This window comes from Ctenopharyngodon idella, chromosome 2, assembly GCF_019924925.1.
Source record: "Ctenopharyngodon idella isolate HZGC_01 chromosome 2, HZGC01, whole genome shotgun sequence".
In the NCBI taxonomy this organism is placed as follows: domain Eukaryota; kingdom Metazoa; phylum Chordata; class Actinopteri; order Cypriniformes; family Xenocyprididae; genus Ctenopharyngodon; species Ctenopharyngodon idella.
Window position 1 is genome coordinate 2767195 of NC_067221.1, and position 24698 is coordinate 2791892.

The 24698-nt window shown below is 40.0% G+C and overlaps 2 protein-coding genes across 8 annotated transcripts in view; one reads left to right on the plus strand and one right to left on the minus strand.

Annotated features, from left to right (window-relative positions):
• LOC127501868 (phosphatase and actin regulator 1) overlaps positions 1 to 13584 on the minus strand; it is a 29203-nt gene extending 15619 nt beyond the window's left edge. For 2 of the 6 annotated variants that reach the window (XM_051874153.1, XM_051874142.1), the window contains exon 1: positions 2569 to 2975. In XM_051874153.1, coding sequence (XP_051730113.1) covers positions 2569 to 2830 — 262 coding nt within the window. In that variant the 5' untranslated portion in view covers positions 2831 to 2975. Of the gene's footprint in view, positions 1 to 2568; positions 2976 to 12948 lie in introns of those variants that run through there. The other 4 variants (XM_051874131.1, XM_051874122.1, XM_051874161.1 and 1 more) reach the window with 4 other exon arrangements.
• Positions 13585 to 13858: 274 nt separating this feature from the next.
• LOC127501895 (NAD-dependent protein deacylase sirtuin-5, mitochondrial) lies at positions 13859 to 20261 on the plus strand. 2 transcript variants are annotated; one of them, XM_051874196.1, is made up of 9 exons: positions 13859 to 14246; positions 14652 to 14754; positions 15101 to 15234; positions 15641 to 15866; positions 17371 to 17458; positions 17615 to 17668; positions 18724 to 18847; positions 18959 to 19074; positions 19792 to 20261. In XM_051874196.1, the coding sequence occupies exons 2-9, from the start codon at positions 14667 to 14669 to the stop codon at positions 19862 to 19864; spliced, it is 903 nt and encodes a 300-aa protein (XP_051730156.1). In that variant the 5' UTR covers positions 13859 to 14246; positions 14652 to 14666; the 3' UTR covers positions 19865 to 20261. The 2 variants fall into 2 exon arrangements, with proteins under 2 accessions (XP_051730156.1, XP_051730166.1); XM_051874206.1 differs by lacking the exon at positions 13859 to 14246 and adding an exon at positions 14271 to 14384.
• Positions 20262 to 24698: the final 4437 nt, after the last annotated feature.

Below are 24698 nucleotides of genomic sequence, written 5' to 3' on the forward strand. Positions count from 1 at the left end.
AGCCTGTGCCATTTCTGTGCCTACTGGAAGCGTTTAAACTGCAGCGCGTGTAATGCAGGCCCAGAAGTAGGTCAAATACATTGGTGACGCACAGTCCCTACTGACACACATCATACACACTTATACTAGAGCAGACAGTATCATCACAGCTCAACCTGAGCGTATGAAGACCAGGGTCATGTGAACATGTGATGAGCTGCGATGAAGGACATGTTTCCAGCACGTGCTGTTCACAGGCAGCGGGGTATTTATAGTTCCACCCTAATCATATTAACACACGTGTGACGTAAATTAATCAAAGAGGAATTAAATGGAGAGGATTAAACCATGGGATTTAATATGATGTCACATTTGCTCATGGTCTGACTGTATGATCTGCAATAAAAGAGCTCAAAACGACACTATAAAACCATAAAATCCCTTTATAGTCAATGAAGCCAACTGCACTCACTAGTGATCCAGTGGAAAACAGCACTAAACAGAAGCCTTTCACCTTAAAGTCATGTGGTCTGGTGTTTTTTAAAGTTGAACTGTTTGATGGCATTTTAAAAACACAAAGACGTTCATCTTAAAGTCACCATGAAATCAAACTGGACAATTCTTGTTTTTTATGGAATATTGCAGTACTTATTATATATGATTTATCCGTTCCTCGTAATCTTGAATCAGAATAACGTCTTGCAGAAGTATGACCCGTCACTCACACGAGACCCACCAATAGCAAACCACAACCATCCAATCAATTCTCACGGACACAATCAAGCCCCGCCCTACATTTGTAGTGACAAACTGGGCCCCCCCAGAAATCGGGTCCCCCACGCGATCCCATTGGTTCAAATTGCTTTTAATAGTTACTCTCTTTAGCGTCTGATTACAATTCATACAAAATCTTATGATAAATGTTGTTTCAACTACGTTATAATAACCATTTATGTCTGTATTAGTTCGCTTATGTACTAGCATAGCATACAGATACTCGATAAGCCTGATAGCTTAATTTATACACACATTTTCACTTACCCTACATGTACTCACAATCATCTTTAATGTAATTATGTGTTAAATTAAGCGTTAAATGTCTAGATTTCAGTTATAAATCAAACAAATTAATGATGTCCAATTATTCACTTAATAGGTTATTATTATTATTATTTATTAATTAAGTTAATCAAGTGTAAGAAATTGCGTTCAGTAGGTTTTATTATGCACTAATTTGTTTTCTTACTACACATTATGCATGTTTTAAATTAATATCACTCGTATATATTTAGGATAATCATTAACTGGCAGTTTGTGTAGACCCGATTTCGAAGGGGGACCCGATTTGTCATGACACCGTTTCACTCGGATATACGTCACAATAGAGAAGAAAAGACTAAAGGTACATCCAAAATCACGTACTGTGAGTATGTACTACATTTGAATTTGAACTTACTTTGCAGAAGTTAAAAAAGTATGTTCTATATAGTATGAATGTAATCCAGACGTACTACATCCACCATGTTGTCATTATCATGTGACCTACTGGCGTCAGTTACATCGCTTCACCTCCATTCATAAATCCTCTCCCATGGCCTTATGGGATAGTAAAGTATCCACTGAATACAGGCCCTGTCCCAAATGGCACCCTAAACCCTCACGGTCTTCCTCTGAGTCCGCACTTCACGACGTAATGCCGCTTTGACTGCCGGGTAAAGTCTTCTGTGTAGCTCACAGTCTTGAGGGCTCAGCTGAAGGGCACATAGCAGCCGCAAAGGGGGCGCTTAAATGACGAATGGGACACCCTACGGTCTTGTGCACACAGCGGACATTGTAAGTCCACAAGCTCAAAAGTGCACATGAAGTGTGCCATTTGGGACACTTCAGAATCCCACCGGAAGTAGTAGGTCATCCGGGGACTTTTCGCCTACTGTTTTTCGATTACTATGAATTCGGACATACTACTCTGTTCGCATACTGTTTTTTTTTGCTTACTATATAGTAGAGAAGTATTTGATTTCGGACGCGCTTTGTATCAACTTCTGTTCTATTTCATGCTGACTTTAACCTCAGAATAACATTGTTTGAACATCCTGATATACAGGATTTACTGATTGTCGCGATCCTATGATTTTTCTTTAGTCTGAACTTTTTTTGACAGTTGACAACGATTGAGTTGACCAATGAAATCGGCTGTGGGCGGGGTTTGCAGGAAAACAAAATAAATCACGCTAAAAATGTCTATACAACTGATGTCTATCCACTTTTGGCACGTTTACACAAGGCAGCGCACGGTGTGGAACTGAAGATTCAGATCCAACTATTTAACTTGACACGCCTTATTAAAACGCAACGCTCGTGGCGCTATACGCGACGCACGTGAGGCCAATAATTAAATACAGCAAAAGCGGAACGCAAGACCCCGTCCTGGGTGAACGCGACGCAACAGCCAAAGCCGTCCATCTTATCAGGGTTAACGCACATGAACATACTGTTGTAGCCAAATAATTAAACGAGAGTGACAGCGGAACTCAAGCGGCGTTTTAGTTTTTGACGCGCTAAACGCATGAACGTGCCCTGTTTACTCACCGTCCTGCGCGTGGCTGCCGCGGCTGCAGTTGCTGCATATGTGTTTGATCTCCTTGCCAATGTGGCAGTGAATCATAAAGGGCATGTTGTTGTGATGATGTTGTTGCTGCTGCTGCTGTGGATTCTTATTCTCCTTCCTGTAATTCAGAGACATCATCCTGACCAGGCTGAAGCCCTTGTTCTTCGGCTTCTCCATCCCCTTCCCCGCGGGCGCGTTATTGCCCCAGATGCCGTGCATGACTGTATGATCCACCACAGACATGATGGTGGAGATGATGATGATGGTGATGATGAGCGCGTATCTAAGCAGGACTGAGCGCGCGCTCTGAGAATCAAGCTCAGCGGAGGCGCGCAGTCAGTGTACGCCGGTCATTACGCCCCCTCTAGACTACACACTGGAACTGCAGGCAGAGCCATCAGGTGCAGTGCAGGGCTGTGTCTCAAATCACAGTGAGCTAAGTTTGATGCACAGCCAATGAAACGCTGCAGTGATGTCGAGCTCACATGTGAGTATCACACACACACACACACACGTTACCAGCTGGATTAGTGAAGCTACTGCGACGTTTGCCTCCACACAAATACACAAACATGTTCAGCATACTAGTCCGACTCCTACTGTTTCTGCAGTATGTGAAGTTTCAGTATGCATTTGCTGAACTGTGCAGTAAACAACACACTACTGTATCCCACAGTGCAATGTACTTGACCTGACCTTCAATGTGACGAATGAACTGGAAATGATATTTTAACATTTTTTAAGTATCATTTGACCACCGTAAGCGAAGACATTTTACACAAAACTTAATTAAAATGCAAAATAATCAGATCTATTGTTTTAATTAAACATATGTAATGAGCTCATGTGACATCAATGTTGCATACTACTTTGAAACATTTGTTTGAAATATTTATTATCGCAAAATAGTAGTATTTAACATTAACAAGCAGATTGTTGCTGAAGTGAAAGCACTTCAAAAAATTAAAGTATGAAAACAGTTTAAATTTAATGTAAATCAAATGTACTGAACTTTTTTTTTAATTTTATATTATATATTTTACAACATAATTTTTACACTAAAACTGATATAAAATCAAAGCCATATGTCTAACCAAGTTGTGTTCCAAATTTGAAGTTGATAATCACAAAAATTAAAGTACCCATGAGATTTTGTTTAGGCGTTGTACCAAAATTAGCCACCGGGTGTCATTCCATTGACTTTTTTTTTTTTTTTTGATGCATTCTCCTGCAACAAATTTCTGTCCGAATATCACTTATATATCACAAAACAGATGCCAAATATGGAAGCTTGAGATTTAAACCTGTCCGACGATATGTGTTTTGTTAAGATTAGAAAAGTTTTGACTATAAAGTAGTTAAAATAAATTTTGTAATATGAAACATGACAACGCCCACGGGGGAGTAGCCCACTAAAAGGATTTAAAATACCATTTCCATAGTAACACGATGTCCAATTTCAAAATGATTTTCACAGGATGAATGCTTTCGAATGATACCTAATTTATGATGATTACTAAAATATGTGATACAAAAAAAGGCAATAAAATAAAAACTGCACCAAGCGGTGACAGTTAAAGGGTTAAAGCTGTGATGAAACAGAAGTAGCAACAGATCATCTCTTCCGTATTGGGAGGTACATCTGATTGTAATGGATTATCGACACAGAATAAACGTGGGGCAGGAATGATTCTTTGTGCTTGGTTGTTGATTGGATATTGAGCTGTGGGCGTGGCTCTCAAAAGTGTATGCAGATGAGCGTGAGCTAGCAGAGGCGGGGCTTAAGCACACTAATGATAGGAGAATCCTACATACGTCACTAGAGAGAAGACTGATGCTTTACCAGTTATGACTAAACATTATGAGCTCACAAAAACTCAGTCAGGTCATAGCATATTGTTTAAGTGACAATAAAATGACAATAAAATGACAGTAAATGTTATTAAAAGACAATAAAAATCTTGACTGCCAGTCTTGGTCACCGTTTATACCTTTCGTCAGTGTGTGTTCAGTAGATCTCATCGTCAGAGACACACAAGCGATGCACTGAAGAGGTGCTAAATGCCACATAAGCACATCCTCAGAAAATAAAATCAGCCCATCCATGACTCAACAAAACCTGCAGAGCATGAAGGCATGATTCACCGCTGAGTCACCGTCTCGTACATCTACATGAGCTCTTCAGAGATTTCAGCAAAACGCTGCTTTCAATGCAGGGACGTCAGCGGCCGAACCCTGACTGTCCACGCATGCAGACGAAGAGATTTAATCACAGTTAATTAGATGCATTACTGTTGTTTCTGGTCTGGTACACTAGTAAGGTGCCTATGCTGGCAGTATTTTGAGGCTTCATGGGTGTAGTGGTGTAGTGTCATCGCGATACTGGAATTTCAAACCTCGAAAGGTTGCCTGAAAAAATATCGATATTCAATACCACGGGGAAAAATCGCCACAACATTGACTATGTCTACAAGTGCACTTAGAAGGACTTAATCGCAGTAAGATGTTTACAAGACATTAGCAAACCTCTTCACTGCCCTTTACATGTAATTTTCATTATACTGATTATTCACTAAGATTTGTGGTAATTTTTACCATCATTATTCACATTCATACAGATACCCGCACATGACATACAGGAAAAAAATAGTAGGCTAAATTGTGCGCACAATTATCAAATCGAGGGAACGAATGAGTGAATCGTGCTCATGATTTAACAAATCAAGGGAACAAAATAGTAAATAGTGTGCACGATTTAACAAATCTAGGGAACTAAATAGTAAATAGTGTGCACGATTTAACAAATCTAGGGAACTAAATAGTAAATAGTGTGCACGATTTAGTAAATCGAGGAAACGAATCAGTAAATCGTGCTCAGTTTAGCAAATCGAGGGAACAAAATAGTAAATAGTAAACTATGCATCTTCTGGAAGAGTACTGAATCTCTGGATCGAAATGTGCAAAATAGGAGCAGAAACAAGTGATAAAAGCATTGCTTATGCATGTTGTAGTCTTTGAAAAAACGAGGTTCAAAGTGCTGCTTCAAAATGCTGCTTTTTTATGAAACTTACCCACATTCAAGTGTTGATAAAAATAATGCATGAAGCTAGAATAAAACGTTTTTTTTTGTATGTTTCAATGAAAAGCTGAGGCTCAGTTCTTTCTTCTGATATACTGCATGTTCAGATATTCATGCAACAAAACATTCTGGGGTCCATGAAACTTGGGTGAAAATTATCAAAAAACACTGGTGGTGGATGGCAACTTTTAAAAAAAAAAACGCTGGCGGGGAAAGGGTTAATTTACCGATGTCACATGCAAAATACATTTCTACGGACATATTGGATTTTTTTGGGACGTACCTAAAATGATTTCCACCTTCAATCATGGTCATCAACATGAACTCAGTTTCTTCAGCAGCACAAAAATGCGACGCCTTCTTTACCGCTATGTTTACGAATCTGCGAATTTGTCACAAGCACATGCGCACTTCTGTCAGATTGGAATAGATGCGATTAAAGTATTTAAATGTCTGTTTATTGAGATTAAAATCAGCATATGCCATATATTTTACAATGATTATGGTTCCTATGATTATGAGTTTCAACCCGAGGACTGCAGTGTAAAAGTAGCCTAATTCAGTGGAAAAACAACACTGTGCGTGAGAAACACTAACTGTATGAGTTGCGTTTCAAATCCTTCACTCATGAGGATGCGTCTCAGTTCAGGTGGTGCTGCCTTTGTAGATAGACACACAGTTACATCAGCAGACACGTGCAGCAGACCATGAATAACGAACACACTCATCTCTAGTTAACTGCTAGATAATTCTCCTATCCGTAGGCTGCTGAAATACATCAGCTCTGACCCCTCGTTTCTGTCTTAATCTCATTTCGTGGTATTCGGGATGATAACTGGATTGCGTAACACTGAAGCTGTATAAGGCACTCTGAGTGATTGAGTGCTGCTGAGATATGAAGGAGGCCTGAGGAAGAGTGATGTGCTCCAATCAGGACATTCATACATCCGGCCTCAGTTCAACCACATCAAAGAGCGCTGAGAGTCCAGAAGAGCTGCGCGTCACTGCACTGCTGTAGGGTTTACTTTACCACACAGTAGTAAATTTCACTGTTTTGCTGCTTCAATATGAGAAAGCTTTGCAAAGTCCCTCCAGCAGGAGTTCTTCTCTATATCAGTGTCAGTGTTTCTGAACTCCCTGAAACGCCTCCATTGAGCACCTTGAGTTTTCTTCACAATATTCCTCATTTAAATAATTCATATGCAGAATAAAGGGGCGGGGCCTGCTTGAGTTAGATAGTAGTGTGTTGAAACTGGCAGTTATGGTAAAGGGCGGGACATTTCCCAAATGACCAATCACAACACACTGCTCTAGCTGACCAATCGGAGCACATTGTGCTTTTCAGAAGGAGGGGCTTCATAGAGACAGGAACTAAACAGAGCGTTACTGACAGACTGGGAAGAGAGGAGCTGAACAATGGAGAACATGAGGAAAATAATCAACATTCAAGCATGAAAACCTGTTCTAGTAGAGCACAAAAACAACATCAAGACTTAAAGTCTTATAGGTTTGGAACGACATGAGGATGAGAAAATGATGCCAGAATTTTCATTTTTGGGTGAACTATCCCTTTAACATGTGTGTTTGTTTCCACTGCAGTCACACAAACAGAGATAATCATGTGGCTCTGAGCTCTTCAGCTGTACTCCAGTGTAACGTCATGCTTGCGTAATGCCATCTCCGCTCTCGGTCAGCACAGATTCATTCATGAATAAGAGTCTCGCCTCGAGCAGCACAGATGATTCTTTGGGTACTTTTGGATTTCAGTCCTGACCTTTAGATGTATTCGATGAATCAGTGAGATGCAGTACATGACCTTGGGAAGAGAGTGAGGCATGAGGCAGATGTCTTTTCTCTTTAGGGTGTTCCAGGAACAAAGCCACCAGAAGTCATTTGTTTTCATTTACAATGAAGGCAACATGAGAGATAGCGATCATTGCTGACGTGTGGCCGTGTCCAGTGATGTCAGCACTTCTGAAAAAACCAGCATGACACTGTGTCCTAACCAGATGTGCTGCGATACGATTCCAGTGACATGCAGTTCGTCTGTCCACACAAGACACGTCAAAATCAATCATAAATCACAGCCAATCAGAAGAGCATGTGGGCGGAGTCTCTCTACAAGCGCACTATGCTAACAAACCACATCAATCTTAAATCACAGTTAATTAGAACAGCGTGTGGGTGGAGTCTCTCTATAAGTACACTGCATTTGCAACCAAATCAATCCAAAATCACAGCCAATCAGAAGAGAGCGTGGGTGGAGTCTTTCTGCGAGCACACCGCACACGTGACCAAATCAATCCAAAATCACAGCCAATCAGAAGAGAGCATGGGCGGAGTCTCTCTGCAAGCACACTGCACACGTGACCAAATCAATCCAAAATCACAGCCAATCAGAAGAGAGCATGGGCGGAGTCTCTCTGCAAGCACACTGCACTCACAACCAAATCAATCCAAAATCACAGCCAATCAGAAGACAGTGTGGGCGGAGTCTCTCTGCATGCACACTGCACTCGCAACCAAATCAATCCAAAATCACAGCCAATCAGAAGAGAGCATGGGTGGAGTCTCTCTGCAAGCACACTGCACACGTGACCAAATCAATCCAAAATCACAGCCAATCAGAAGAGAGCATGGGCGGAGTCTCTGCAAGCACACTGCACTCACAACCAAATCAATCCAAAATCACAGCCAATCAGAAGAGAGCATGGGCAGAGTCTCTGCAAGCACACTGCACTCACAACCAAATCAATCCAAAATCACAGCCAATCAGAAGAGAGCATGGGCGGAGTCTCTGCAAGCACACTGCACTCACAACCAAATCAATCCAAAATCACAGCCAATCAGAAGAGCGAGTGGGCGGAGCCTCTCTGCAAACGCACTGCACTTGCAACCAAATCAATCCAAAATCACAGCCAATCAGAAGAGCATGTGGGCGGAGTCTCTCTGCAAATGCACTGCACTCACAACAAAATCAATCCAAAATCACAGCCAATCAGAAGAGAGCATGGGCGGAGTCTCTCTGCAAGCACACTGCACTCACAACCAAATCGATCCAAAATCACAGCCAATCAGAAGAGCGAGTGGGCGGAGTCTCTCTGCAAATGCACTGCACTCACAACAAAATCAATCCAAAATCACAGCCAATCAGAAGAGAGCTTGGGCGGAGTGAAACAATCTTTGTCATGGAATACATTTGTTTGTTCACAGTTTGAATGTTCTTGTTTCCTTTAATTTATTTTGAGGATCTGAGGTGAATTATCCATTGTCGCTTGGAGTACGGCTATAAATGATATTCAAACTCACATTAGACTTTTTTAACATTAAATAAAGCACATAATCGGTACCTGAGATTATCATTGTCATACTTTTTCATTCCAGCCACGACATCACAGAAATAGAAACAGAGTTTATTGTGTGTTGCGGCGTGTCTAGTTAGGACACAGTATTGTGCTGGTGACTAGCAATCATGGCTTTTTCAACAGACTGGTCTCTACGGAAACATTTTCCATCGATTAAAAACTTATTATGGATGTCTTGAAATGTTTTTTGAAATTTCACCATTTGGGGTTAACTTCCAAAGATCTAATTAATGATCCACCAACATAATGTGACGATATGTACTAAAGTAACTGATGTATAAATGTGTATGGTTTGAAGTGTGTGTAGGCCTTCCATCATGTATATCTTCTGAGGATGTCGTGGCGTCTCTAGCGCTCAGCTTTATGGACACACTGTCCAGCAGCGCACAGACACGCTTCACGCTTTAATTGGATATTAAAGTGGGGCGATAGAGAAATCCTCTCATTAATTTCTGCCATGTGTGCCGGCGGCTCTGAGGGAGTTATGTCATTATAATCTGTGCCGAAGCTCGTTTCCAGCCGTACAGATCTGAGATTCACTGCAGGTCACGCGCATTACATGCAGCCAGCCAATGGGGAACGTTTTCTCGAAGTTATGAACAAATGTTCTTCTTGTAGCGTTAATAAAACCCTCAGAGTTATCTGGTCTTTAATAATGTTCTCAAACTGCTCTATTAAACACATTTCTTTCTTCTTCTCCTCTTTTGTTCAGAGTTTTGAGAGGATAATTAAAATCATCAGAACTGTCCTGATCCATCATGCACATTCATCTCATCTCATCTTAAATGTTCGAGATTTCTCTGGCTATTGTAAACGCACGTCGGGACAAATAGTTATCAGGTCGAAAGACTCAACGCTGGTGAGGAGGATGCAGAACAACTGAACTGCCGCACTGAGCTTCCTGATGTGTTTGTGTATCTTAGTGATGAAGGATGTGAAAGTGACCCACATTAACAGGCAATTCGTTAATGTCTGTACCAACACTGAAGAGTCATGTGACACTCAGTACACAATGAAGCACATTTGCGACATCTAGTGGACTGCCTCATTCACTACAGTGTGTCAAATGACAAACTTGTGAATGAAAACCAGCCCTTGTATTTTGTATAGCGCTTTTTATAATATATTAGAGCTGTATGATTCTGGATAAATTAAGAATCATGATTCTTTTGTTTAAAAGAGTGATTTTAGAATAGACAGCTCATGTTTTTCTGAATTTTCATGTGTTTTGGGACGTTCAGAGAACACTGAAAAGTAACGTTCCCATAATGTTTGAAGAATGATCAAACAGAATGGTTCCTTAAAGGGGTCCATGATTATGATTTCACTTTTTTAACTTTAGTTAGTGTGTAATGTTGCTGTTTGAGCATAAACAACATCTGCAAAGTTACGACGCTCAAAGTTCAATGCAAAGGGAAATATTTTCTTTTACAGAAATCATATTTAAAGGATTTCTTCACTTTCAAATGAAAATTACCCCAAGCTTTACTCACCCTCAAGCCATCCTAAGTGTATATGACTTTCTTCTTTCTGATGAACACAATTGGAGAAATATTAATAAATATCCTGACGCATCCGAGCTTTATAATGGAAGTAAGAGTTACCAAACGAGTATGAGCTGAAGAAAGTGCTTTCATCCACATCCATCCAACATAAACGTGCTCCACACGGCACCAGGGGGTTAATAAAGGCCTTCTGAAGTGAAGCGATGCGATTGTGTAAAAAAAATATCCCTATTTAACAAGTTATGAAGTAAAATATCTAGCTTCCGCCAGATCGGCTTTCATTTTCTACTTTCGAAGAAAGTGTAAAACTCTTTCCGTTCAAAAATCTTATGCTATGTCCTACACCTTCCCTGTTCAACTTATGGAAAAAGTGTAACTGATGCAACACCAGTTTACAATTTTTTCGTAAATAGAAAATGGAAGCCGATCTGGCGGAAGCTAGATATTTTACTTCATAACTTGTTAAATATTGATATTTTTTTACACAAATGCATGCTTCACTTCAGAAGGACATAATTAACCCCCCGGAGCTGCATGGAGTACGTTTATGATGGATGGATGTGGATGGAGACACTTTCTTCAGCTCATACTCGTTTGGTAATGCTTCCTGCCATTATAAAGCTCAGATGCATCAGGATATTTATTAATATTTCTCTGATTGTGTTCATCAGAAAGAAGAAAGTCATATACACCTAGGATGGCTTGAGGGTGAGTAAAACTTGGGCTAATTTTCATTTGAAAGTGAACTAATCCTTTAAGGACTACAACAAACGGCTGGTAGGGACTACAACGAGCTTCTTCCCGGGTTAGTGACATCACAAACCCCAAAATTTACATAAACCCCGCCCCCGAGAACACACAACAAAGGGGGTGAGGCCATGTTGGGCTGCTTTAGAGAAGAGGAAGAGTTGTTGTGGTAGAGTGTTGTTGCCACGCCGTCATTTTACACCGGACTGCTTCACAAACGAGGGTCAATTCAACGAAAAAAGATTAACATGACGGCACATGCTAGTCGATGAGTTGAATCAACTCCACAGCAACTACATAAATTTGTCCACTAACCATTCAGAAACGTCCTAAAAGTTGTAACTTCTTCCTGAGTCTCTCCATCAGTGTCCGACTCCGGTTTGAACAATGTAAGGCTGAACACAATCCTCATTTTGGCTGCGTGAGATTCTCCAGCTTTGTTGTTGTTGAGCAACTGAAGCGTGAGCTTTTAATGCTCCGCCCTCTTCTGGAAAGTGAATCAATGGATAATAACTACTGCATAAATATATTCTGCTCACGTACTTGAAAGCTGCTGTTAGATCATTACTTTATGTAAAGTTTACGACAAACTAGCTACCTTCTGCCTTAAAGGGCCAGTTCACCCAAAAATTCACTCAAAAATATTTTGAAGAATGTTGGTAAGCCAGTTTCTGGTCCACAGTATGAAAAACAAAAATACTATGTAAGTCAATGAAGACCAGAAACTGTCTGATTACCAACATTCTTCAAAATATTGTCAAAGATACTCATGTATGTTTAGAACAACTTGAGGGTCAGTAAATGTTGACAGAATTTTATTATTTTTGGGAGTGGACAAACTAGCTAGTTACTACGTTCCAGTTTAAGCAAGAACTTACAAATGGCCCTATAGTCGGGTCTTTAATAATGTTCTCAAAACGTTAGCAAACAGTAAACATTATTTACACTCTTATTATTATTTTTCTGAATTCTTGAGTTTTTAAATGTTAGCTATGACTTGTTTCAGAACATTCAGAGATCATTTAAAATGAATGTTTCCATAACGTGTGCGATTTTCCCCCCAATAATGTTAGTGTAACCAAAATAAAAGCTTTTAAAGCATTTAAAATACTACATGTTTTGAATGCTAAGAGAAGGTTAAAGGCAACGTTAGCAAAACGTTCGCAGAATGTATTTTTGTTTGCTGGGATGGAAACAGTAAACCATAATCTTGCAGTTTCTAGGCGCATCTTTCAGTTCTTCAGGTTGGTGTTATAGTGTTGATCATTAATGTAAGCACACTGTGTGTCTGATGAGAGAACAGTGTCAGGTGAGTGAGATTATCCGCAGGGTGGAACTGTAAGTGCACTAGATCAGCTCTCATGACACCTGCACTACTTCACAAGCACTTCACGTCCACATCTGATGATCCTGCAGGAACACACTGCAATATTACGCCAAAGACACACAAGATCGTCTAATGCAGTATCATACAGTGCTCGCGCTCGCCTCGTGCTCTAGTACTGACTCAGCTGAAAATAATGGCGGGTCACCATGGCAACACGAGATGCTGCTGCTGAGCATCATTTCTGCACATCTTAAGTCAATCACCACAGTGTCGATAACGAGCCTGTTCTCGCGTGTGTCAGTGAGAAGTTGCCAGCTGTTGTTGTTTTGTGTCTCTACCTGTGCGGAGGCTGACGGATCTCCCGGCATGGCGGAGGAACGGCGCTCTGCGCGCGGCATCATCCTCCAGAGAGGCCGCCATCGACCTCCATCTGCGGCCACTGCTGCACTGGGACGGACACAGAGCTGCTGGTGTCGGTTGAACGGCTCCGCTGTAGCCGACAGCTTCTTCTCGAGAGACGCGCGCTGCTCCTCCAGTGGGCGCGCGAGAGCTCAGCTCACACACAGCAGTCGTCATCGTGTTTTGTGTTGTTAGAGAAATATTTGAGAGTGTTGGAATATATGATAATCTGCTCATTTCGAGGACTGGTATCTGACACACTAATAGAAATAAATTCCATTACTATATACGAAATTATTATTTAAAAAAATCGTTATTCTGCGATCGTAACCGCGTGATTGGTCAATCCCGGCCAGCGCTGAGAAAAGCAACAGATATCACGTGATCGCGCTGCGCCTCTTCGGCGGCCCTAGAAGTTGAGTGATATTTTAATAAATGAAATTAAGAAAAGGGAGCCGGGACCCCCAGGGGCCACAATGGAGCGCCAGGGGTCCGTGGAAAAGTCTAGAGAAAAGCAGTGTAAAAAATGTAAAAATAAAAATAAGATTAAACTAACTAATTAATTACATACATTTGATTAAAATAATAATTATAGAAAATTATTTAAATAAATTATATTAGGCTAAAACAAATTGGTTAAGTAAATAAAATTTGTATTTAAATAAAAAAAAAATTATATTTACATAAATGCATTTGATAAAACTAAATAAATAAAACTTTAAAAAAAATATTTAAAAAATAAAATGTAAAAATGTCAGAAAGATTAAACTACGTAACTAACTAAAAACTGATTAAAATGAAATTTGATTTAAATAAATAATAAACTAATTGATTTTATTTTAAATAATTTGATTTAAAAAAATGAATAAATGCTATGAAGTAATGTAATAATAAAAACGATATATCCTATACAATTATTATTTGTTCACAGCATTAATTGTTTACTTATTGCAGTTAAAGATGATTGACCGGGATCCTAGAAACAAGTGTTGTGGACTGAATGTGACTTTTATGTCATAATTATGATTTACAAAAGCAGAAATGAGCTTAATCAAGTGTTTGACTCTGCAGTCTCGTGATCTTCCTCTAGAGGGCGCAGTCCGCTTCACCCGCGCCACAACATCACCATAGAAACCGACGCGCTTTGAGACACGTTTACACACTTTACGACATGTTTACGTAGTTTACGGTAGTAGGACGCCCGGAAAGCGCTTTTTCTCTTGTAACGTCGATAAAGGTATTTTTAAAGTTATTATCAGTTCTTCTGATGAATGTATGTGTCTGTATGTGGATCACGGGCAGCAGTCGGTCATTTCAGCTCGCTGTCAAAGATCTGAAGCGTTCAAATGAGGCTCTTCTGATGTTGTTTATCAGTGTAATGCTGTGGCAGTGCGATCATTGATTAGATTGAATTTGTTGTTAATGCGATCATGATTGATTTATTGTTTGTGGATCAGCTTGTGCTTTTTACTGTGTCGTGTAATATATCCGCATTTGGTTTGATAATGGATTTAGTGTTGTGTTTAATGCTAGAATGCTTCGCTACATCAATAAAAACTTTTAAAAAAGTTTGTTACGTTAGAGTCGTACATAATCTGACTTTGAAAACATATTGATATATACATATGTCTGTCTTTGACAGGCTAAAGATCAATAAATGATCGTGAATCAGCTGATGTTGAGGGCAGCAGCGGCTCACTGCGGGAGATGGACAGCTGTCAATCAACTCACCCGGGCGAAGTCAGGTGCGTCACGTTTATGGTTTAATATTATATTGACCTACACATTAACACTACTCTCCCCCAGTACAGTCTTAATTTTATTTGTTCAGGCCTTAAGAAAAAGCCTTAAATTTGATTTTTAAAACCCTTCAGATACACTGTCACTAGAACTAGTGCTGATACTGATGTGAAAGACTCTTTTCCACATGGTGTTTCACCCTAGCAACGCCCTGGTAACCACTTTCACAAACTTACCATAGAATTGTGACTGTGAAAAGATGTGCTTTCGTGTAAAAATATGTTTTTGCTATGATGCAGGTGTATATGTCAGTGTGTAGTTAAGAGTGTGTGTGTGTGTGTGTGTGTGTAGATATGGCTGAGTTTCGAGAGGTTTTCTCAAAGGCCCGTCACATCGCCATCATCACTGGAGCAGGAGTGAGCGCGGAGAGCGGCGTACCGACTATCAGAGGAGCTGAAGGACGCTGGAGGACCTGGAAAACACAGGTCACACACACACACACACGCTCACTCACACACACACTCTCACTCACACACTCTCACACACACAATTTTTTGTAGAATGGTAATTTTTGACCCGGAACACCACAAGTGTAACAAGACCAAAAAAAGTAAAAAAATTATCAGACAATTTTGGGAAGCCGTTATACCCTGTGTGAGCAAATTCAGTAGGTTTTAGCCCAATGGGATTACATTAGCTAGCATTTTCAGGAATTTTCAGATCCTCTCCGGGTCAAAATGAACGGAGCACAACAGTAAAGTAAAGCAGTTCTGCACTGCAGCTTTGATCTCATTTCAGTGGCACAATCTCCAGACATGTGACCTGAGAGCATTACTCCAGTGTCCCTGCAGGTCCAGTGTTGAACACTGTCTCTGTGTCTGTGCTCCGCAGGATCTGGCCACGCCCGAGAGTTTCTGGCGTCACCCCAGCAGGGTGTGGGAGTTCTACCACTACCGACGAGAGCTGGCTCTGAACGCCGAGCCCAGCGCCGCACACAGAGCCATCGCCGAGTGCGAGGCGCGCCTCAGCCGTCAGGGCCGCTCGCTGGTGGTGATCACGCAGAACATCGACGAGCTGCACCAGCGCGCCGGATCCAAGAGCGTGCTGGAGGTCCACGGTCAGTCCACACGCACCTCAGCACAACTGCATTTAAATACGGGAGTGAATCCGGTAGACTATAGTTCTGTGTGTACGGAACACGACTCACTCCTGAAACTGCTATGATTGACAGCGTGGTAACTATACCACGTGTATTTGGTGTCCGCTATTTTTGACCAGAGTAATATTGCAGTGAACAAAGACCCGTCATGTTCTGCCATTTTAACTAAATCTCTGTCGACAGAGGCGCCGTGTTTCGTTCATGCTTAGGCTGATTCACTGAAGTGTTGCCATGTCCACTTATTATAAGCCCTTCTGGGTTTATTGTTTGAGTTTAAGCGATCAAGTTTATGGAGTTCTATTAAAGTGGGCAGGTGCAGGTCGCAGTATTTTTTTTTTAACATGAAGCATCTATTTCGGGATATTATGGGCTTGATGCTGTCTTTCTGTCAAGATCTGGCAACATGAATGAGTCGAGGCTCGTATCTCTTTCCCTTAAAGTTTTCTTACATCACATACACACTGAAGAGAGACACGTCACTGATGCGCTGTTAATTATGTTATTGACAACTAGTCAGAGCTGCACGATTCTGGATTAATTGAGAATCATGATTCTTTTGTTTAAAATAGAGATTCTTTTACGATTCTGAACAAAAATAACATTTAATTCACTAGAGGTCCTGACAAAATGTTAATTGCTGCAGTCTATTTAAAAATACTTAATTCATTAAAAAAAAAATCGTTTTGAGTGAATGATTCAATGACTTCACTTGTTTCATTACTGTATAAATCAGCATTTTTGAACAAATCTCTTGAATGAATGATTCAATGACTCACTCATAATAGGCTTGTTCGAGATGCATCGACACGGCGCAGACCGATCAGCGTATGACATCAAAGTACCACAAGAGTGATTCACCGCTTAAAGAGTCGTATGCTGTCCAATCGGTCCGCACAGCTCCGATGCATCTCGAACAAGCCTAAAGACTTCACTTGTTTCATTTCTGGATGAATCAGTGTTTTGAACGAATCTCTTCAATGAATGATTCAGTGACTCGCTCATAAAGGCCCTGTCCCAAATGGCACACTTCTATGCACTTTCGGTCTTGTGGACTTACAATGGCTGCCGCGTGTGCGTGTCCGTTAAGTCCACGAGACCGTAGGGTGTCCCATTTGTCAATTTTAGCCTTCAGAAGGGTGTTCGCGAGCGCCCCCTTTGCGGCCAATATGCGCCCTCGATGCGCACTTTTGCTGAGCCCGCACTGGTGCGAGCTCCGCGGCACACTTCTTCCCGACAGTCAAAGTGACGTTATGTCAGGAATCGTAGGACGGCCGTGAGTGTTTAGGGTGCCATTTGGGACAAGGCCAAAGACTTCACTTGTTTGAATCAGTGTTTTTGAACAGATTTCTTGAATGAATGATTCAATGACTCACTCATAAATACTTCACTTGTTTCATTACTGGATGAATCAGTGTTTTTGAACGAATCTCTTGAAAGACAGATTTGTGGTTTCTGTCTGTAGGTAACCAGTTTCACACCAGATGTGTGAGCTGTGGAGATGTGGAGGTCAATTACAAGAGCCCCATATGTCCATCACTGGAGGGCAAAGGGTAGGTCACGATCATCAAAGTCCTGTCATCATTCACTCACCCAGCAGACCCATGTGAATCAACACAATGAGCAGCTCCGTTAATAATGCAGATCCAGACGACTGTGATGATGATTCAGTGATGTGAGGTCAACTGTCACTCTTCATTTTCTCTCAGGTCACCTGACCCTGATGTCCCTGACGCGCTCATACCTGTCAAAGATCTGCCCAGGTATCCCACCAACACACGGGCCTATCAAATACTTCTGATTTTTACCCACAATCTCTTTTATTTTTGTCTCCGTTTGAATGGTTATATTAATTAGACATGCCTTTCTTTACTGAACTTTAATGGAAATCATGAATCTTATACAATTTAACAACAATTTAATAAAAGTTTAACAAAAATTAAATTATTAGGGCTCTATGAAATCTGTTTCATTTTTTCCCTAATTCTGTTTTATGTTTTCCATTTCAAGTTTTCTATCATTTTTACTGAAAATGTCTCTCTAATTAATGGAAATCATGAATCTTCCACTTTTAATAAATTGTTAAATTGTATAACAAAAATTGCACTTTTAGGGCCCTATGAAATACATTTTATTTTTTCTCAAATTTAATTTTGTTTTTCCCAAATTTAGTTTTTTCAGTGTTTTTCTGGTTCTATTTTAATAGATTAATTAAATCGTAATAAAAAAATCTGCATTATGTGTTTACATTTTTGGGGATTTATGATTTAATACAAATTAATTATCAAAAATGGGGGTAATCGAATAAAGGCATAAAACATTAACAATTCAATTAATTTTTAAAAATGTAATCGAGTAAAAATAGAGGTTTACTGTTAAAATTAAAACATAATTACTACTTCATGCTTTAATAATTTTTGTATTATTATTATTACTTTGAGAGGTACATTTTACTGTACAATAGTAATATATTCCTGTCATAATTTCTTCAAGTTAAACCGAATTTTATTTTGGCAGGATAGTTTTCTGAACTTTTATTTTGGCAGGTTGTGGTGAAGAGCTGTGAGTGTGTGTGTATCTTTCTAAGATAAAATGGTGAAATGCTGCTAAAGAGACTCTCAGAGCAGCTCTGAGATGAAATATATGTGCTCACAAAGTGAGATGCAGACAAGCGTCACGCGAGTTTGTGTAGCAGAGCAAACTGAGACAGACTTCAGTTTTACACTGCAGTTTTTCATATTTTCCGCATCACTATCACAGAGATTATTCTGAGGTCACGGTCAGTTCCAGCAGCTCATGTGAGGTGTTTCTGCTGCAGGTGTGACGAGAAGGGCTGTGACGGTCTGCTGCGGCCTCACGTCATCTGGTTCGGAGAGACTCTGGACTCGCACATCCTCACTAAAGTGGAGAAGGAGCTGGACACGTGTGACCTCTGTCTGGTGGTCAGTTTCAGATCAAATATCAGTCACTTCTGAGCACTTCTGCTGAGCGAGCTGAACGCGGTTTGTAGAGTCTGAAGTCCCGTCAGCTCTGTGTTCCTGTCTGTCTCTCAGGTCGGCACGTCCTCTGTCGTGTATCCGGCAGCCTTGTTTGGCGCGCAGGTGGCGTCCCGTGGCATTCCAGTGGCCGAATTCAACACTAAGGTGACACCAAATACACCACGCTTCAGGTGAGTTCATGAACAGGACGAGATATCCCACAGTTTACACTTGAACAGAGAAAACATGTTGTTTCTAAACAGTAATTTCACAAGGGATAATGGACAGCGATCAGGAACCTCAGCTGCTTATTACATGAATGCTTACTAAACCAATAAAACATGGACATGATACGAGAGACATGAACTGTGTGAAAAATAGTGCGTTTAACTGTAGTGAATGTGCACTTGTAGTAAATCTTAAGTAAAACATTGCTTTAGTTCGTTAGTCAACACATCAAAATAACTTCTTTAAAGCATGACAAAAGATTTAAAAACAGATGTAAAGTTCTTTATTATAATTTCAACTGTAGTGTGTTGATATTACATTTAAAATTGATATATTTTCTAATGATGAAGTTGCCATTTAGTACAATTCAAATACATGGCATAAAAGCTTCAATAGAATTGACATTAAATTATATTTAATTTACCATAAACGCTTGTCAGTACATTCAGCAGTAACTTTAACCATATTTCAGAGACAATAGAATTATGAAATTACATATAAAGATGTACTTAAAGGGACAGTTCACCCAAAAATGAAAATTCTGTCATCACTTACTTCACCAACCATCAAGTTGTTCCAAACCTGTATGAGTTTCTTTCTTCTGCTGAACACAAAAGAAGATATTTTGAAGAATCTCGGTAACCAAACAGTTGACTTCCATCTGACCGATCTGGTTGCAGGTTTCACTTCCCGGGCCGCTGTGCAGAGACGCTTCCTGTCGCACTGGCGCGACACGAGTCTGAGCTCATCTGACGCTCATCGGATGCTCACCGGATCAGCTGGAGCTGAACGTGCTGTCGAGTTTGAGCGGAAATAGAATAATGTCAGATTCATTTATCTGCTTTTGATACATGAACTGTTTTATATAAACTGGAAATGGGCCAAAGTAACCATACATGAATGTATGTTTGTGCTGTTGAAAGTTTCCCATGTGCCTTATGAGAGCAGTGCTGTGTCTGGAGCGATTCTTCAGTTTGTCTGCTTGACTCATGTGGGATAAAGCAACATGACGTGTCTGAGCTTATATCAGAGGACACGATGTTTATAGCATGAATGTGGGATAAAGTGCTTTACTCGTCCAGTGTTTTCCTTTATATCATTCCAGTAGTTTCATCAGTAAACGGCAGTGAATAAAAGCATTTTTCCACAGGCTGTGTGTGGATTATATCTGTGACCCCTCCTGCAAACTCATACGCCACATTCATAAAATATATAACACCGCTTTCATCCTGATCATCAGCAATTTACACCATTACATTTCTATATTGGATGTTTCCATCAACATAAAGATGTCAGATTGACACACAACCGTTTAAAAGTAAGGGGTCAGATTTTCTTCTTTTTTTATATAGAAATTAATACTTTTATTCAGCATTAAATTTACAAAAAGTGACATTATATAATGTTACATAATATTCTATTTCAAATAAATGCTGTTCTTTTGAACTTTCTATTCATCAGAGAATTCTTAAAGAGGACCTGTAATGCCCCTTTCACAAGATGTAATATAAGTCCTCAGAATGTGTGTGTGAAGTTTCAGCTCAAAATACCCCACAGATCATTTATTATAGCTTGTAAATTTGTGAGTGTGAGCAAAAACACGCCGTTTTTGTGTGTGTCCCTTTAAATGCAAATGAGCTGCTGCTCCCGGCCCCTTTTCCAGAAGAGGGCGGAGCTTTAACAGCTCGCGCTTCAGTCGCTCAACAACAACAAAGCTGGAGAATCTCACGCAGCCAAAATGAGGATTGTCAGTAACGGTGTTCAGCTTAAATTTATGTGTATAAATTTATGTAGTTGTTGTGGAGTTGATTCAACTAGCATGTGCCGTCATGTTAATCTTTTGTGCAAACCCAGCGTTGAATTGACCCTCGTTTGTGAAGCAGTCCGGCGTAAAATGACGGCATGTCAACAACACTCTACTACAACAACTCTTCCTCTTCTCTAAAGCAGCCCAGTAAGGCCTCCTTTGTTGTGTGTTCTCGGGGGCGGGGTTTATGTAAATTTTAGGGTTAGTGATGTCACCAACCCAGGAAGAAGCTCGTTGTAGTTCCTACCAGCCATTTGTTGTAGTCCTTAAAAAGCGATTTCTGTAAAAGAAAATATCTCTCTTTACATTGAACTTTGAGTGTCGTAACTTTGCAGATGTTGTTTATGATCAAACAGCAACATTACACACTAACTAAAGTTAAAAAAAAGTTAAATCATAACCATGAACATTACTACTTCTAAAGCATTTATTAATCTCAACATTTACTACATATTTAAGATCAAAAGCTGTATCTGTTAACATTAGTTCATGCAGTAATTGCACTGTCAACTAACATGAACATGAACATTTTATTAACTAATATTACTGTAACAAAGGTTAATTAATGCTGTAAATATACACTAATTAATCATTATTTTAACATATTGTTACCAAGTATATAATAATAAGTCCATGTATCCCATGTGTCTTTTGTTCATCACACAGGTGTTTTCATGTGAAAACATCACAAATGATAGTGATTTCATCACTCTTTTAAATGTCATTCAGATCGAGCTTTTCTCTTCACTAACATCTCTTCGTCGTGTTTGAGTCTCAGTCTGTTTGAATCAGCTGCTGTTTATAGTGATTTAAATACATGCTGTTTTAAATAATAATAGTCCATCCATAGATGGGATGATTTTAATGACTGTGGACACATAATGTCACCGTGGTTTGGTTTTCTTTATGCATAGATGATGTTTTGTGGTGAAGAGTGAGCCCTCGTGTTGTTGTTGCTGATGCTGTATATTAGGCTCAGATCTGATCACCGCACACGTCTGTCAAACGGGCTTTGCTGTGAAAGTAGAGCTTATGTAGGTGCCTCTATTTATAGCAGACATCAATCCGCCTGTCTCTCAGTGATTCTGTGCGCTGGCTGATTTCACACATGCGCGCTCTTTTTCTGTGTCTCTGCCTCCGTATCACGCCTCCTCCCGTCTGTATCTGTGCCACAGAAGAAAGAGGGATATATTTTAGAACATCCCACACTGTGTTCCTCCTGAGCGCTGAAAGCTTCTTCTGTCTCACTGAGACGGAGATTGACCACTGGACACACGTGACCCGCTGCAGTTGGTACATGTGTGATGTGGAAACATGAATGTGCTCTTATGATCAGTTATTATCATGAATGGCGACTTAGAAGTTGGTGCAGGATGATGTCAGTGAAGAACTAGTTAAAGCAGAGGTCTTCAGTCCTACTCGCTGCAAAGTTTAAATCTTCCGCCTGTGATTTTCAAGAGTTTGATCAGCTTCTTCAGGTGTGTTTGATTAGGGTTGGAGCACATCTGATCTCATTTATAGATCTTTACCATAGACTACTACTTATAAAACACATCAGGCACTAGTCTTAATTTCGTTAATGAAAACTGTGATGAAAAATGTTAGTTGAGAACCCTTTTTTCATGACTAATAGCGTCTGTGTGTGAGAATGTGAGTGTGTGTGTGTGTGTGTGTGTGTGTGTGTGTGTGAGTGTGTGAGTGGGTGTCTGTGTCTGTGTGTGTGTGTGGCGGTTCTGCTCTTGTTTGTCAGATTGAAGTGAGTTAATCTCCATTAAATCCCTGCTAATTACAAAAACTCTCTGTCTCTCTGTTCACACAGACAGCGCAGCTTCTCTCTCCCTCACACACACACACACACGATCCGCTCGTGAGCTGAAGAGCTTCACAGCATGTAATCAGGGGTCAGGGGTCATTCAGACGATGCTGGATCCTGTTTCTGCTGTTAATAGACATGTCTGATTAGCTCAACATCAAAAAGCACTCATATACACAATAAATCACATGAGAATCTGTGTATACATTCACAGGTACATCATACAAATATGAAGAACTGTACAACTCAATGATAAAGGTTCTATATGGAACCTTAAAGAGTTCCTTCAGGCACTTATAGAACCTTTAGGATAGGAAATTTTATAGATATCTTTATAGTATTTTATAATTTTAATACATTTTTTTATTCAATTTTAATTGAAATCAAATTTGACGAATTAAGCAGCTCATAAACATACAGTAGAAAAAAAATTAAATAGCCATTAAACAGGAAAGTATGCACAAATCATGTAAGCCATTTCTCCTTATATAGAACCTTTTTGGAATAAAGTGTTCTATCAAATTCAGTCACAAACCCTATAGAGTTCTATATAGAACCTTTCTAAGAGTGTAGCAAAAGAGATGTCACAAATTAAACAAACAGTTCTGTTTCCTTTCACTATAGACCAACCGAGGCAGTGCTGAAAGCACTAGCTGAAAAATTGTTTTATTAACAAAGTTCAGGAGGAACACGTTCAAATGATCTATCCAATCAACACGAGAGGAGGCCTATATATATAGTAATTAGTATACCTATATATATATATAGGCATATACCTATATATATATAGATATACGCACCCGACTATGTTCCTATGTTCCTCGACAGTACCCTTATGGTACTACTATGAACCTTTAAGTGTTAAATAAGGTACAGATTTGTCCTTTTGAGGGTTCTGCCCCAGTGACAAGCTGTTGAACCCCTAAAGATACAGTGAGAGATTGTATAGACTAGTGCTGTGATCCCTTTATGATCCTTGCTGTTCTTTGTCCTTTCTGGAGGTCAGCAGTCGCGGTCACTGAACTGATGCTGCATGGAAAAGAGCAGCTTCTCATTTTGCTTCCCACAGAAAAACAAAGCAGCGTTTGGGTTTGGAATGAACAAATAATGATGGGACTTTCATTTTGGGGTGAATGATTGTTTAAAATGCTGGACTGCGGTTAAACGCAGCTGTTCTGAATATCCAGCTGAGCGCCTGATCATCATCAGGACTGCCGTTACGCAGCATTTGAGCGCTTGTCTCTGTCCGTACAGTTGGTCAGCTGATCCTTGGGCTTTTGTGCAGAATTAAAGCAAGCCCATCAGATGAGCGTTTGAGTCCTGTCTGTGAGCGAAGCACTCGAGGGAATCACTAATCCTCAGCTGTTCAGAGGAAACTGCACAAATGATTTAGAGGAGTAAAGCTCGTGCTATTTTTAGCAACAATAAGCTCTTTAGTGTGTCACTGTTTGCAGCAGATAGCAAACATTGCTGTCAAATAAAGCAGCAGAAAGCACATGCACATGCTCTCATGTGAACTCAATCACACTGAGGATTTGCCTGAAAATGACATTTGAAGTGTGCTTGAGGATGCGGCTCTGATGATGATCATTCAACTGTGTTTGTTCAAAATAAATAATCAGCTAAATAAATGCAACGTTGAAGAGTTGAAAACAACTTTAAAGGATTAGTTCACTTCACTAAAATTTCCTGATAATTTACTCACCCCCATGTCATCCAAGATGTTCATGTCTTTCTTTCTTCAGTCGAAAAGAAATGAAGGTTTTTGAGGAAAACATTCCAGGATTTTTCTCCATATAGTGGACTTCACTGGGGTTCAACGGGTTGAAGGTCCAAATGTCAGTTTTAGTGAAGCTTCAAAGAGCTCTACATGATCCCAGACGAGGAATAAGAGTCTTATCTAGAGAAACCATCAGCCATTTTCTAAAACAAAATAAAAAATTATATACATTTTAAACACAAATGCT

Bases quoted from the DNA above. Each gene is read 5' to 3' on its own strand.
- LOC127501895 (XM_051874196.1), top strand. From the start codon at position 14,667: ATGATCGTGAATCAGCTGATGTTGAGGGCAGCAGCGGCTCACTGCGGG. The intron at 15,867-17,370 runs GTCAGTCCACAC...TTCTGTCTGTAG, and splicing joins GAGCGTGCTGGAGGTCCACG to GTAACCAGTTTCACACCAGA. The intron at 19,075-19,791 runs GTGAGTTCATGA...ATCTGGTTGCAG, and splicing joins CCAAATACACCACGCTTCAG to GTTTCACTTCCCGGGCCGCT.